Source organism: Sciurus carolinensis, chromosome 16 (genome assembly GCF_902686445.1).
Source record: "Sciurus carolinensis chromosome 16, mSciCar1.2, whole genome shotgun sequence".
Classification (NCBI taxonomy): domain Eukaryota; kingdom Metazoa; phylum Chordata; class Mammalia; order Rodentia; family Sciuridae; genus Sciurus; species Sciurus carolinensis.
In genome coordinates this window covers 3,449,294-3,462,394 of record NC_062228.1, presented here as the reverse complement: position 1 = coordinate 3,462,394, position 13,101 = coordinate 3,449,294, and the positions used below count along the sequence as shown (strand labels likewise).

Here is a 13,101-nt window from a genome sequence, read left to right as displayed (position 1 = left end):
GGACCCAGGGCCTCCCCGGCACCCGGGCTGCCCCCTTGCTGGAGGGACCAGGGGCCTGCTGGCCTGCCTGCAGCCTGTCACACCAGTAAGGGTCACGTTCTGAAGGAGGTTCCCCACCCACTGTCACCAGCCCCAGCAGAGTGTCCCCACAGCCTGACTCGGGAGAGCAGGGAGGAGTTCACCTGTGCCACATGCCACCTTGAGCTGGGTACCCGCTGGCCCTGAGCGTGATGTCTCTCATCTTTCGGTGACTTGCTGTTTCCCAAAGGTGGACTCGAGTGCTTGTCAAAGTGGTCAGGAGCGTGTGGCTGCACGAGACAGCAGCCTGGGCCCGAAGGGTCGGGCAGTGCGGGCAGCGGGAGCCACCAGCCCCAGGCTGCTACCCACGCTCCGCCCGGCAGGACGAGGACGGGGTTCCGCTGCCGGGCAAGAGGCACGTGCCAAACTCCTTTCCCTCCAGGGGGCCGTGTTTCTAGTCTAGAATTTTCATTTGGTTTGTTTTCTAATTCTCCATACGATTTCCTAGGGTTTTTAAAATCTATTTGTAAAATATTCTCCTATTCCTGCCTTCGTGTTAATGCATGCAGTGACCCCGCGTCTGGTCATCCAGGGCCTGTTGGTCCCACAAGCTCCTTGAAAGGACCCCATTACTAACTAGCTAGGCCAGTCCTTCCCAACAACTTGGTGTCCCTGGAGTGTGGCGGCCACCACGGACAGTGTGAAGGGACCACATGGTCAAGTGAGACAGTGTGGCCGCATTCCCCTGGGGCCACGTCACGAGCAGGCGGCCATTTCCTGACCTTTTGAGTACACAAGGTGCTTTGCATTTTGTGAGTATCCAGCATCGTTGGGGTGCTTCTTGGACAGGGTAAGTTCTGCATCTGGAGACTCAAGTGTGGTTCTGTTTCAGCAGGAAATTGAGTGGGCTGGATCCAAACCCAAATTCCTGCTCCACGGCAGTAGCCTCTGCTACAGCCCCTGTCCAGTCCATCCCCGGGCTGGGCTTCGTGGAGGTCACCTGCTGTCTGGCTCAGAGATCAGCCAGGGCTCTGGGAACTGGTGCTCCCCTCAGGTGACTCCGTGTGTTCATCAGTTTTGCGGTACTATAACAAAGTCCCTGAGACAATCACTCCCGAAGAGGGAAAGTTTATTTTGGCTCAGTTTTGGAGGTTTCAGGCCACGGTTGGTTGGCACCATTGCCTAGAGCCCGTGGTGAGGCAGAGCATCATGTCGGAAGGGCACGGGAAGGAGGTCTCTCGCCTCATGGAGACGGGACAGCAGAAGGAGAGAGGAAGAAGCTGGGGCCCCAACGCCCCTTTAGGGAGCAGCCCTGAGGGCCTTGCTCTCTTCCACCAGGCCCACCTGCCCAAGTCTCCACCGCCTCCCGGTAGTGCCATGGGCTGGGGCTGAGCCTCCGACAGGTGGGCCTGAGGGACACTCACCCAAACCCTAACACCATGACCCTGCCCACAGTCGCTGCTGCGTCCCTGTCCTTCAGGACCACAGGCTCCAGCCGGGACTCACAGCTGCCCTTCCTCTCAGGTCAACGCCCCGATTCTGCCTGCCCGGTTGCTCTCAGTGGCCGCAGGTGGCTGCCTTTCCCTCTTGTCTGGGCTCCTGCTTGTCACGTGCGGAGCGCCTGGTCCCAGGGCGGCTGCTTTGCCATTCCTGGAAGCAGAACCCCCGGGCTACAACTTTGTTCCAAGAAAAATGTGGATCCAGAGTTTGTCCAGAAGTCCAGCCGGTCCGTTTCCACTTCCTCCCTGAGGCAGGAGAGGGCTCGCGGCTGCTCCTAGCTGCACGGGAGTTTGGGGAGGCGAGCGTCCCTACCGGGGCTGTGGCGCCCACCCCAGCGGGTCCTCCACGGTTCACCTGCGAGCCCATGACAGATGCCTCGATTCTCAGGGTGACTGTGACAAGTGACCATGAATCTGGTGGCCTGAAACAACAGGAAGTGGCCTCTCTCAGTTCTGGAGGGCAGACGTCCAGAACCAAGGCTCTGGTGAGGCCTTCCTGCCGCCGTGGTGGTCACGGGACTCCAGTCTCTGCCTGTCTTTGCCGGGCCTTCTCTCCCTGCCTGGCTGTCCTTGTCTCTTCTGTAAGGACGCTCGTCATTGAGGTGGGACCGCCCTAAATCCAGATCATTCACCTCGAGGTCCCTAACCAGTCACATCGGCTAAGACCCTGCTTCCAAAACGAGGTTGCAGGAGGACATCAACTCGGGAGACAGTATCTGGTCCGAGGCCAGAGGTGACACGTCCCTGTGACTGCGCTGCAGCCCGGCCTCCTGCTGCTGCCTCCCTCCCGGACCCTGGCAGGCGGGGAGGTGCTGGGGAGCGGCCGGGTCCTGGTTGTCAGCCCTCGCTCCCTGCTCAGCCCCGGCTGGTGTGACCTCAGGTCTTCCTGATGAGCGCTCCGCGGCCCGGGGACCTGAGCGGCCGGCTGCGTTTGGACCCTCCTGCTCCCGGGTCTCCCACCCTCGGCCGAGGGGCCAGCCTCACCATGGGCCTCGCACACCTCATCTGTTGCGTGGGGTGATCCTGGTGCCACGTCAGACCCGGTGACACATCATGAGGCCGGCGGGTCACCAGTGCCACTGTCTGCTGTCCAGCCCTGTCCCGACTGTCCCTTTGTGGCCCAGGGTCTCCTTCCTGGACGCCCTGCTTCCCTGCCCCGCCCTCCCCGTCCCGGCGGCCCCCTTGGGCAAGGCAGCCACAGTGGGATGGCAGGAAGGAGGGGCGGTGGCCTTTGGGCTTCCTGGCAGACACTCGCGCTTGTTTCTGGACCTGATTAGACGTGATTTTCCGAGTGGTGGGCCAGCGATGGGGGTTCCCAGGGGCCTTGGCTCCCTGGAGGTCCTTCACGTCTGCCTGGTCAGTTTTCTTTCAGTGTCTCTGCAAAGTACAGAACACGGGGACCTTGGATTCCTGGGTCCCTGGGCGTGTGCTCCTGGGAACGAGGAACTTCTCTCACTGAGGGGCAACCCAGAAAGCAGGATCTGAGCCAGAGACCAGGCCGCGATGCCACCAACCATCCCTGAGATGTCCTCAGGGCAAGAGGAGACCCCAGGCCAGGGCTACTGCGGTTCCCCGTCCCCTTGGTGCCCTGGATTCTGGAGTCTGCCTTCCCGTTAATGGTGTTGACGTCCTTTCTGGATTAACGGCAGATGGTTTGCAGAATGGGCCTCAGCCTGGGTTTGTCCGTGGGTTCTTCCTGATGAGAGTCAGACTGTGGGGCAGGGACACCACAGAAGGGACACTGTGTCCTTCTGCGTCAGACGAGGAGGCCCCGTTGGCGTCAGCTCCTGTGGCTGAGGAGGCCCAGAGGCCGCCGTGGTGAAGCTTCCATTTTTAAGATGAACTCGCCCTGTGGGGAGAGTACTGACCCTGGCAAACGTCCTGTCCCCATAAAACCCCTGCCGCCACTTTATTCTCTCTTGAATCTTGCCGGAAACAAGCATCTCACGCCGGCTGCCAGGGTGAGCCCCATCCCCTGTCCCTGTGCGTTTGTGAGCTGGCAGGGCCGTCCCTGCCCCCTGTACCTGGTCACCCATACACTTGTGGCCCAGGCTGGACACAGGTGGGCGGGGACCCAGCACACACCCATTGGGCCTGCTTCGGTGCTGCTGGCAGGACCCGGGCTTCCGGGCACTTCCTGGCCTGCTGTCGGAGCAAGGCCCTCCGGCTGTCCTCGGCCAGCCCCAGCGTCAGCCTCCCTCTGAGAGGGAATGTTCTCACAATAGATGAGATTCGGACAGAGCCTGAGGGTCGAGGAAAGGGACCGTCGAGTCCAACACAGCAGGCAGGTGGACAGTCCGGTCTCTCTCCATCTGGGCCTGAGTTGGAGGAGCAGAAGCCTAAAACCAGATGCTGGCAGGGCCCCGGGGCCCAGGCCCAGGGCAGAGCCCTCCCGGGGAGACGCTCAGAGGACCCGAGGCTCAGCCTGCCCTTGCAGCCATGGCATGTGGGACGTGCCCCTGCCTCGATTCACAGGGAAGCAGGGCTTGGCACCTCTCGGGAGCACGGGTGGTGGCTTCTGGCGTGGTGGGTAGGCAGGCAGACATAGACAGAGCAAAATAACAGTGGTCAGATGGCTCGCCCGAGGGCGCCTCACCTCCTCCTGCCTCCTGCCGTTGACGCGTCATCTGAGGCGGCACCATCGGGCCAGGCCGGCTTCCTCCCCAGGGATGCGTCGACCGGCTCTGTGCTGTGACCTCAGGTGTCCTTTCTGGAGGCAGAGCCTCCCCACCTGGTCCTCCAGCTCTCCCCGGGTCTACAGGGTCCTCGACGTCCCTGTAACCAAGCCATCCTCTTCTTCAGTGAGCTCAGGACGGTGGGAACAGTCACCTGTGCAGCCTCGCACGGCTGAGAGGAGGAGGCCCCGGCGGGGTTCTGGAGGCCCAAGGGAGAAGAGCCCACTCCCCACCTCCACCCAGAGTCCCTGGGCCTGCAAGCCGAGGCACTCATGTGACAGCCTGTCTGAGCCCCAATATCCCGGAGTGGCCTAGGACCCCAGGGCCCCCAAAGGAGAGGGCTGGAGATCCTGAAGGGGGTCTCCACAGCGGGAGGGCCCTGTGGGAGACCTGGCCCTCCAGGCAGCCCAAGCTGCTGTCTCCCTGCAGACGCCCTGATCCACACACTACCCACCGTCCACCTGTCCACCTGTCCGCCTGTCCTCCCTCCTCTCTGTCCTCTCCCGGCCCCCTGCTCTCCTCCAACAGGTGATGAACGTGGAGCGGCGTGAACATGGTCAGATGTTGGAAGGCCTCGTCTGCCATGCAGGAAGTGCTGTGTCCACTTGTCAGACGAGTACCTGAGGCCGGAGGCAAGTCATTGGCCAAGGTCCTGGAGATAAGAACCAAGACCCTGGCCAGGCCAGCTGGGGCCCAGCCCTCTGTGGATGGGGTGGCCATCCGGGGACACAGGCGTGGCTGGCACGGCAGCCCTGACCCCCAGCAAGCATTGGAAGACCCGCAGCCCAGCCATGCCCTGCCCGCTGGGTGTGGCCGGGGCTTGGGCTCCCTTAGGGGGGAGAGGATTATGCCCGCCGCCCGCTCTCCCCAGGGCTCAGTCTCCCTCCTGCCAGAGCCGCCTGGAGGAACCGGCCGTGCCGAGGCGGACGCTGCACCACCGTCCAGCAGCCTAGACGCCGGCAGCCAGGGCCAGGCTTCCCTGCTTGGCCGGAGCCTCCGTCCTGGACTGTGTGGCTGTGCGAACAAGCCCACCACCTGCCGCTGCCCAAAGGGATGCCACAGACAGCCAGAGAACGGGTCAGCTGAGGCGGCCCGCTCGAGTGACCTCACACGCCAGGCCTCTGTCCGCGTGGCCTTTCCTGTGTGATCCCTGCAGGCCCCCAGGGGCTTGGTGACCTGACCCAAACCGCGATCAAGGGCAGGGAGTTCCGGGCTGCCAGTCCCCGGGGCTGTGGCCTCAGCTCACCTCGCCAGCTGCCTTTTTGAATGGCCCCAGGTGGCCCTTTCCTGGCTGGCCAAGGCATGGACACTCCCATCTCTGGGGAGCAGGGAGGGGTGGGTGGCCACTGCAGGTGGCTCCCACCCGGGAGCCAGGACTTCAGATGACCTGAGGTTTGGGACAGTGCCCAGAGACCAGAGGCCGCCACAGAGTCCGTCCCTGCATCTCCACACCAAGGACCAACCCCAGCGGCCCTGCAGGGGAGAGTCCAGCGGAGCCGGGACCAAGGCAGGGGCACATCCCCCGTGAACCAGGAGTGCCTCGGCCTGCTCATTCCCGGCACGCGCGGGGACACTGCGCTCTGGGAAGCGCCTGCCACCTGTTCTCGGGGTACCGGGGCTGGGACTGGCCACAGTCCTACTGATACAGTCGGCAGCAGGCTGGCAGCGGGTGGCGCTCGCGCTGCCCAGAGGAGTGTCGGTCGCCGCGGGGCAGGGAAGCTGGGCGGGGGAAGGGGACTGCAGAGAGGAGGCCAGAGGCCAGGTAGGAGGCAGCTGGCCACTCAGACATCAGGTTGGCCCCCAGAGATACCGAGGCTGCAACCCTGACCTGGGGGACACACGGGCTTTGGGAAGAGGGAAGCTGGATGGACGGTAACTCCAAGTACTCCAGGCTGGGGAGGGAGCGAGGAGGAAAAACCTTTTCATCCTGGGTCTTAGCAACATGAGAATTGCAATCTACAATAGGAAAGTGTCTTTGTTCTTAAATGGATGGAAAACTTGGTCCCTAGGAGAATAAATAAAATGCAATGTGGAGAAAAAACCTGAAAGGAAATTCACTGAACTTAACAGAGGTTCTCTGGGAACTCAGGATTGTCTTCTCTTTTTCTCCATTTCCTAAATTTTTATTAATGTTCTACTTGAAAATATCATAATTAAGGACACCACGCTTGAATAATCAGCTCTAGGAAAACACATGCATCCTCTGCAGAGATAGTTTTTCCAGAGTAACAGCTGGTCAGCGAAGGAAGAAGGGGCTCAGGGACCCTTGGCTCGACGCCCTCATGGCCACAGTGACTTGCCGGCCAGGATTGGCCCTCAGCGTGGGATCTTCTCTGAAGATGCATTTTGCTGCATTAACAAATCTAGGTTGGTGCACCATGTTCTGAATTCTAACAGCTCATTGTAAATTTCTTTTTAAGTTCAATGGACTCTTTTCTCCCAATAAAACCTGCAAACCCAACCCCACCGTGGGAGACGTTCTCTGCAGAGAAAGACGGACGGTGGACTCGGTGAGACCAGCAGCCGCCACTCTGCCTAAGCAGTCGGTGCCACCCACAGGAGGGACTTGGGACCACCACCCTCCATTTGCAGGTGGGGAAACAGGCACAGGGCTTCTTGGTGATGCCCCAGAGTCTCCTGGCCACGAAGGTGCATCTGACCAGGATGCATCTGCCTCCACCGTTTCCACACCCGGGTGCCCTTCCACCCAACCAGGGGTCAGCCAGCTGCCCAGGAGAGGTGCGGGGGCCCACTGAGTGCCCGGGCCACCTCGGGACGCGGCTGGCAGGGTGGGTGGCTGAGCTTTGTGCCAGCGCGCCCTGGGAGCCCCTGGGTGCAGCGGCTATCGCCACCTGCCCTGCTTGACCGCCGGCCGCTCACCGTGGCGCCTGCCGTGGCGCCTAGCAGGCTGGTAGCACACAGGTGGGCCACCCCGTTCTGACTCGGCAGGGCCAGGTCCAAGTTCCCTGGCGCTGCTGGTCCGCTTGCCCGGCTGGTTGGCCCTGCTCCAGTCCTGGCTCCCGCTCCGCCCTGTCCAGCACTCTGCCAAGCACCTTGAGGACGATAGGATCGGCGTTGCCGGGCCTGCCCTGCCAGGCTGAGGCGCCCAGACTGTGCCTGGCCCCTGAACTAACCCACCTCCCAACGTCCTCTCTAAGCCAGTTACGTAAGTGTTCCCTGAGGCCTGGGAACTTCCACATGGCCCTGCAGCCACCCCGCCAGCTGCTCCCGGGCCATCAGCCACGGCCACTTCCCCTGGACGCACAGCAGCTGTGTAGACGTCAGGAAGACCAGGCCCAGCGTGAGCGCCGACCCAGTAGCCTCTGTGTTGCTGGCTGCCTCGGGAGCAGGGGGACGGGGCAGGGTCCCTGTGACCCTGGACACCTGGGCCCACAGCACACCCTGCGGTCCAGCAGGTGGCCTCCCCTCAGCTTGAACAAGGTCCTGACCCTCCTTCCCTCCTGGACACAACCCTGGTGCCCGAGCCATTGTCCCAGCCATGTCCAGGGACTCGCCAGCCTCCCGCTGCCTCGGACACTAGGAAAGCCTGTCCCACCTCCTCACATGGGGGCCACCCACAGAGTCCACTCTCGGGTCTAAGGCGGGGCTGGACCCTTCAGTTTTGCCATTTTGAGGCAAGAGTGCAGGTCATACTTGGAGACACGCGGGCGCAGGGGGATGACCGTTTTACATGACCAGCGGTCTGCACAGGCATTTCGCGTGTGAACGGACAGGTTCCCGTGGATGGACAGGCGGACGCCGGAGGGCGACAGGTCCTCATGCATTCATCTCTGCCTTTCGGCTGCTGGGCTCCGGCTGCCTGGCCGTGGCCCTGGCGTGGGTGGCTGTCTGGTCTCCGCAGCTCCTGTTTCTGCTCTCCTGTCCCCGTGGGGGCACCGTCCTTAGGTGTCAGTCCCGCCCCTCCAGATCTCAAGGTCCCTCCCTGGCTCACACGACCGACTCACAGGAGGTCACACGGTGGCCTCGGGGCGTCTTTTCTGGTTCCTGCTGCCAGGCCAGCCTGGTCCCCCTGCTTCTGGTTGGACTCATTCTGCCTCTGAGAGTCATCTTGTCCCAGGCTGTGAGTGGTGTCCACTGTGGGGACCCAGCACCCCAATTCACTCTTGCCTCTCCTGAGCTCCAGGCCCGTGGAGCCGGCTGGCCGTGGGCCCTCTCCGTGCTCAGCTGCCCAGTGAGGAAGGCGCATCTCAGCCACGGGCACCACCACTGCCCGTCTGTAGAGGAGGACGGGGACTGGCCGGGGCCTGCAGGGAGCTTGCGGAGTCACCTCGGCCGCTCAGCACAAGCAAGGGCTCCAGGCGGAATGCTGCGGCACAGCCCTGAGCCAGGCCTCCCGCGGGCTCAGGAGGCCTGGCTCCCCAAGGCAAGGCAAGACCTCCACCTCTTTCTGGTACCTGCAGCCTAAAGGCAAGAGCAAACCTTTCTGTCCAAGGAGGTAACTGTCAATGTCCCCAGAGAAGAGAATCGAGGACTTAACTCATCCTTACTAAGGCGCAAACAGCTGATATGGATCGGATCCTGAGAGAGCAAACGTGAGCGCCCTGGCCGTGGGGTCCCGGATCAGGGTCCATTTATGTCCCTTCAAAGGAGGCCAAGCAGAACCCCCTCCGCTAGGGGGCAGCAGAGCGCCGGGGACGGAGGAGGACAGTAAGTTGTGAGCCCACCTCTGCGGGAGCAGGGCCTTCCTCCGCCCCAATCTGTCCTGCTCGGTCCTTCACCTGGACCACACGCCAGATGGGGGCGACTGAGGCTCTACACCTGTCACCCAAGAAAGGGTCCTGGGGCGGACGCCCCATGCCTGTGTCGGTGGCTGTCACGGGTCCCTGGGCCGTCCCCGGCCTTGCCTGGGGGCTTGTTGGGAATGCACATTCTCGCAGTCGGCGGGTGGTCAGAAGCCCTCCAGGACAGCAGGCCACACAGATGCAAAACCCTCCTTGCTGTCCATCAGACTAGAAGGGGACACCGACAGGGGACCAGGGGGCTTCTGGTAAGGAAGGTGTGGTGCCAGGGCACACGCCGCATGGCGGCTGGCCTGGCTCAGGGACGCGGCTCTGCAGGCCTTGCCCCTGCCAGGCTGAGCAGGTGCTTCATACGCGCCAAAGGGAAAGGGAGCCAGCAGTGGGAAGAACCAGGACACGTGTCCCAAACAGGCCACCGTCACACCCTAAGATGGGGTTGGGCAGGGTCCGTTCTCCAAATGACCACAGTCATGTCCAGAAGGAAGCCCCAGGTCCTCCTCAGACTTTGCTGGTCGCTAGGACAGAGCTCCTGGGACATGACCCGCCTCAGCCCTGCGCACTGCAGCAAGAACTGTTCCCTGGCCACAGCCCCCCACTGGCTCCCCAAGGGTGTAAGTCGTCCAGTGCAGATCACGTCTTCAGAGGGCTCTTTGAAAACCCGCGCTTCTCTGAACCGTTCTCGTTGTCAACGCCGGTACAGGGCTGCCGTGAACAGCTTAGTTTCCCAGAATTAACCCTCAGGCAGAAACGTTCAGGAAAGACGCCTGGGCTGGAGCTCAGCCTCCAGGTCAGGGCTCTGTGCTGGCCCGCTGGCGGTGGCCAGGCCTCAACACGGCAGAGCAGAGCGCGGCTTCGGACCCTGGGTCCTTCCGAAGGCCGTTTTGCTGCTGGGTTTTGCAGCTGGGTTTCTGTGGACAGCGTGAAGTCCTCGAGGCAGGCTGCGCCCTCCAGTTCCTCAGGCAGGGCTCAGGGGCTGGTCTTACCACCAGGAAGAGTCCAGCAGCTCCAGGCCCAGAGAGCTGGACTCCATGGCAGGCAGCGCCAGGGAGGTCTGCGAGGCCCGCCCAGGCCGTGTGTACGGAGGCTAAGTCCCGTCCAGCTCAAATGTTTGCGCGGCCGCGAGAGATAAGCAGCCCACACCCCTCCAGGGGAACGTCTGCCCCAGCAGAGGTGAGAGGCCGAGGCAGCGGGCAGGGCTCCGGAGGAAGGCTGCTGGTCCTCAGCGCCCACCTCCTCAGATCCCCCACGGGGCCCCTCACCATCATATTGGCCTCCAGACTGGCAGGTGAGCCTCGGACCCCACACCCTGGCCGCTGCCAGCCTGTGCAGACTCATGGCACAGCCTGGCCACTGCTCCTGCCTCCTTGCACCTCTGGGCCTTTGCACAGGCCGGGGACACTCAGCTCCCCCAGGTCCCAGCGCTGTGCCCTTAGAAAGTCCCCCTGTCCAGGGCCTCTCTCCCCCTGTAGTGAGGGGGGGGCTTCCTGGGGCCGTTGGTGTGTCAGTCATGGGTTCCGACTCCTCCCTGCAGGAGCGTTCTGTCCCTGTGGCCTGTGAGCTGCCCACCTGTGCTTCCAGTGGCTTCCCACCTGCCCCCAAATCTGCCAGCTGCCCCACTCCTCTGTGCACAGCTGGCCTTCCCTGAAGACTGTGAGAGTCCCCTCGGCCACCCCCGGAGGGCAGGGCTCACACTGTTGGTCCCCTGCCTGCTCCCACCGCAACCTGGACTCCGCAGGCTCTTGGCAAGATGGTCAGTGCCCTCGGTTATCCGCCTGGTCCACACAGCACCTGGCTGAGCCTCTGCAGGTGAGCATGAGGCTCAGAGCCCAGTCTCAATGCCAGTCCTCCTCCTCCCTGGCTGGCCGGGTTCCAGGACTGAGGACGCTGGGCCAAGAGCTCAGGTGGGCTCTGGCCAGCCCTTTGAAAGCGCATCGCTGAGAGGAGGCCTCTGCAGGGCTGCCAGAGGTCCTGTTTCCTCCGGCCTCGAGGAACCTGTCCCCAGGGCTCAGCCCCCTCTGCTGATTCACCACCCTGGCCAGGAGCTGGGCTGCCAGCCAGAGCTGCAGGAACCGCGCTCGCCTGGACGCAGCTGGCATATCATCCGTGTCAGGAAGAGGGGTGTCCCGGGGCCTGAGGGTCACCCTTCTGGAAGAAGCCGTGGATATGCAGCCACGGTCAGAGGGGAGTGATGGTCTCTGCACACGGGTCCTGCAGCAACCAGAGACCCCAGTGCCCACTACACCTGCCCTACCGGCGCCCCTGGCTCCCTGATGCCTAGGGAGACTGTGGGGACCCCTCCAGCCTGTTTCCTTGTGTCTAAAAGGGGACTGGCACATGCTAACGGTCCTCATTCTGAAGGACACCTTACAGGGGTGGTCAGCTTGGGAAGGTCCAGGCAGTGCTGGACACAGGGGGGCCTTTGTAAAATGCCATCTGAAGAGGTCAAGGGAGAGACCACACTTCCAACCAGGTGCAGGAAGACGTCCAGGTGGGGCAGCAGAGACCCTGGGCAGCAGGCTACAGCAGGGAGCGCCGCAGCAGCCTCCAGGTAGGGGCGGGAGGGAAAGGAGCTGCCGCAGGAGCCGTGATCCGAGCCCGTGATCCGATCCACTGGGGCGTTTGGGAGGCCAGGGGGCCTGGGGAGTCCGCGGGACAGAACCGCTTCTCCCTGGCCAGCTGGTGAACAGGAGAGAAAAACGCAGAGGAGCCGGCCCGGCACCCGAGAGTCCCTAGGCAGGCCAAGGCCAAGGCCAAGGCTGGGCTGTCTCCTCAAGGGCCCTGGGCTGAGCTCACGAGGAGGCCAGGCCTGAGCTTGGCAGAGGACGGCTCCAGAGGCGCGAGGACCCCAGACCCGCTCCAGGGCGGAGCCCAGCTCCCCACCCAGACCTGGCCTGCGGGGCAGGAGAGGACGTCACAGGCTTCCAAACGAGGAGCACCGTGCCCTGTGTCACACAGGGTGGCTCAGTCCCCAGGCTCAGCAGCAGCCCCACAGACAGGTGTGCTCACCGGAGCCTGGGCCTGCTCTCCCCAAGGGTCAGCGGCCCGAGTCCCCACGGACCCACAGGCCAAGGTCAGCGAGGGCAGCCCGGCTGCTTGCAGAGGCTGCAGGGCAGGGCCATTCTGGGCCTCCTCCAGCCCCTGGAGGCCACCTGCATGCCGTGCCCGTGGCCCTCTGCCCAGCCGTCCCTCCATCTCCTGTCATCACCCGCCCCTCTCCCCCGACCCTTGGTGTTGGAACGCCTCAGTTCTCAGTGAGCAGAGACGACTCTGTAGACCCCATTTCCCAGCCTCCTTTGCAGCTAGGGATGACCACACGTCTGTCTGGCCAGTAGAGTGTGGGCAAAGCTATCTAGAGTGTGGCTTTAAAAAGAATGGGCATGGGCTCCCTTGACCTTTTCCTCCTCCTCACTCTCTGGGATGTAGACTTGATGGCAGGAGCTAGAGCAAGCGCTTTGGAGTCAAAGAGGAGGCGCGTTGGAAGCGAGCGGCACAGCCTGGCCAGCTCCCTCTGCCCTGGAGAGAAGTGAATGTCAGCTTGTTCAGACCCGGGTATCAGGAACTCGGGAGCCTCCTGGTCACACAGCGCCTCCTAACTCAGGCACACGGGGTACGTACCTGAGATGTTCTGTGTTCCCCCACTGCTGTGGAACAGCAGGGCTTTGTCCACCGCACATGGCCATCGCTGAGCTGGCTGGAAACCGCAGGCCAGCCCACAGGCTCCCCTCCACCGGCCCCGGGTAGGGGCACCAAGGGAGAAGAAGCCACTGTTGAGGGTGGCCATGCGTGTCCTCCTGTTCCCAGGTTCTCCCTCCTAAAACACGGAAGAGGGTGAGTTAGCCTGCGGGGGCCCGGCCCTGCCTCTGAGCTGCCCTGGCTTGTCAGGAAGATTCCTGGAGTTTGGGGGCATCCCTGCCTGAGGCTGGCCCAGCTGAGTTGTGTCCTGACCTCCGGTCAGAGCACTAATGGCAGCGGCGAGCCCGAGGCTCAGCTGCCTCCCAATCCCTGAGGTCACCCAACGCCCTGCCACCTTGGCTCTGGCCCATGCTTCTCCCGGGCCTCAGCCAGGGCCAGCCGTCCGTGTCCCCGGGCTGGCGGCTGCTCCCACCCACTGCCGGGCCCTTCCAAGGCCTGGTCAGCATCTTGGTGCCG

General features: G+C 63.0%; 1 protein-coding gene across 1 annotated transcript; it reads right to left on the bottom strand.

The window, feature by feature from the left end:
• Positions 1-2,874: 2,874 nt before the first annotated feature.
• On the bottom strand, positions 2,875-7,907 carry LOC124967013 (uncharacterized). The gene is made up of 5 exons (XM_047528940.1): positions 7,847-7,907; positions 7,073-7,594; positions 4,647-4,812; positions 4,114-4,292; positions 2,875-2,972 (listed from the first exon to the last, which is right to left on the bottom strand). The coding sequence occupies exons 1-5, from the start codon at positions 7,905-7,907 to the stop codon at positions 2,875-2,877; spliced, it is 1,026 nt and encodes a 341-aa protein (XP_047384896.1).
• Between the last annotated feature and the right edge of the window lie 5,194 nt (positions 7,908-13,101).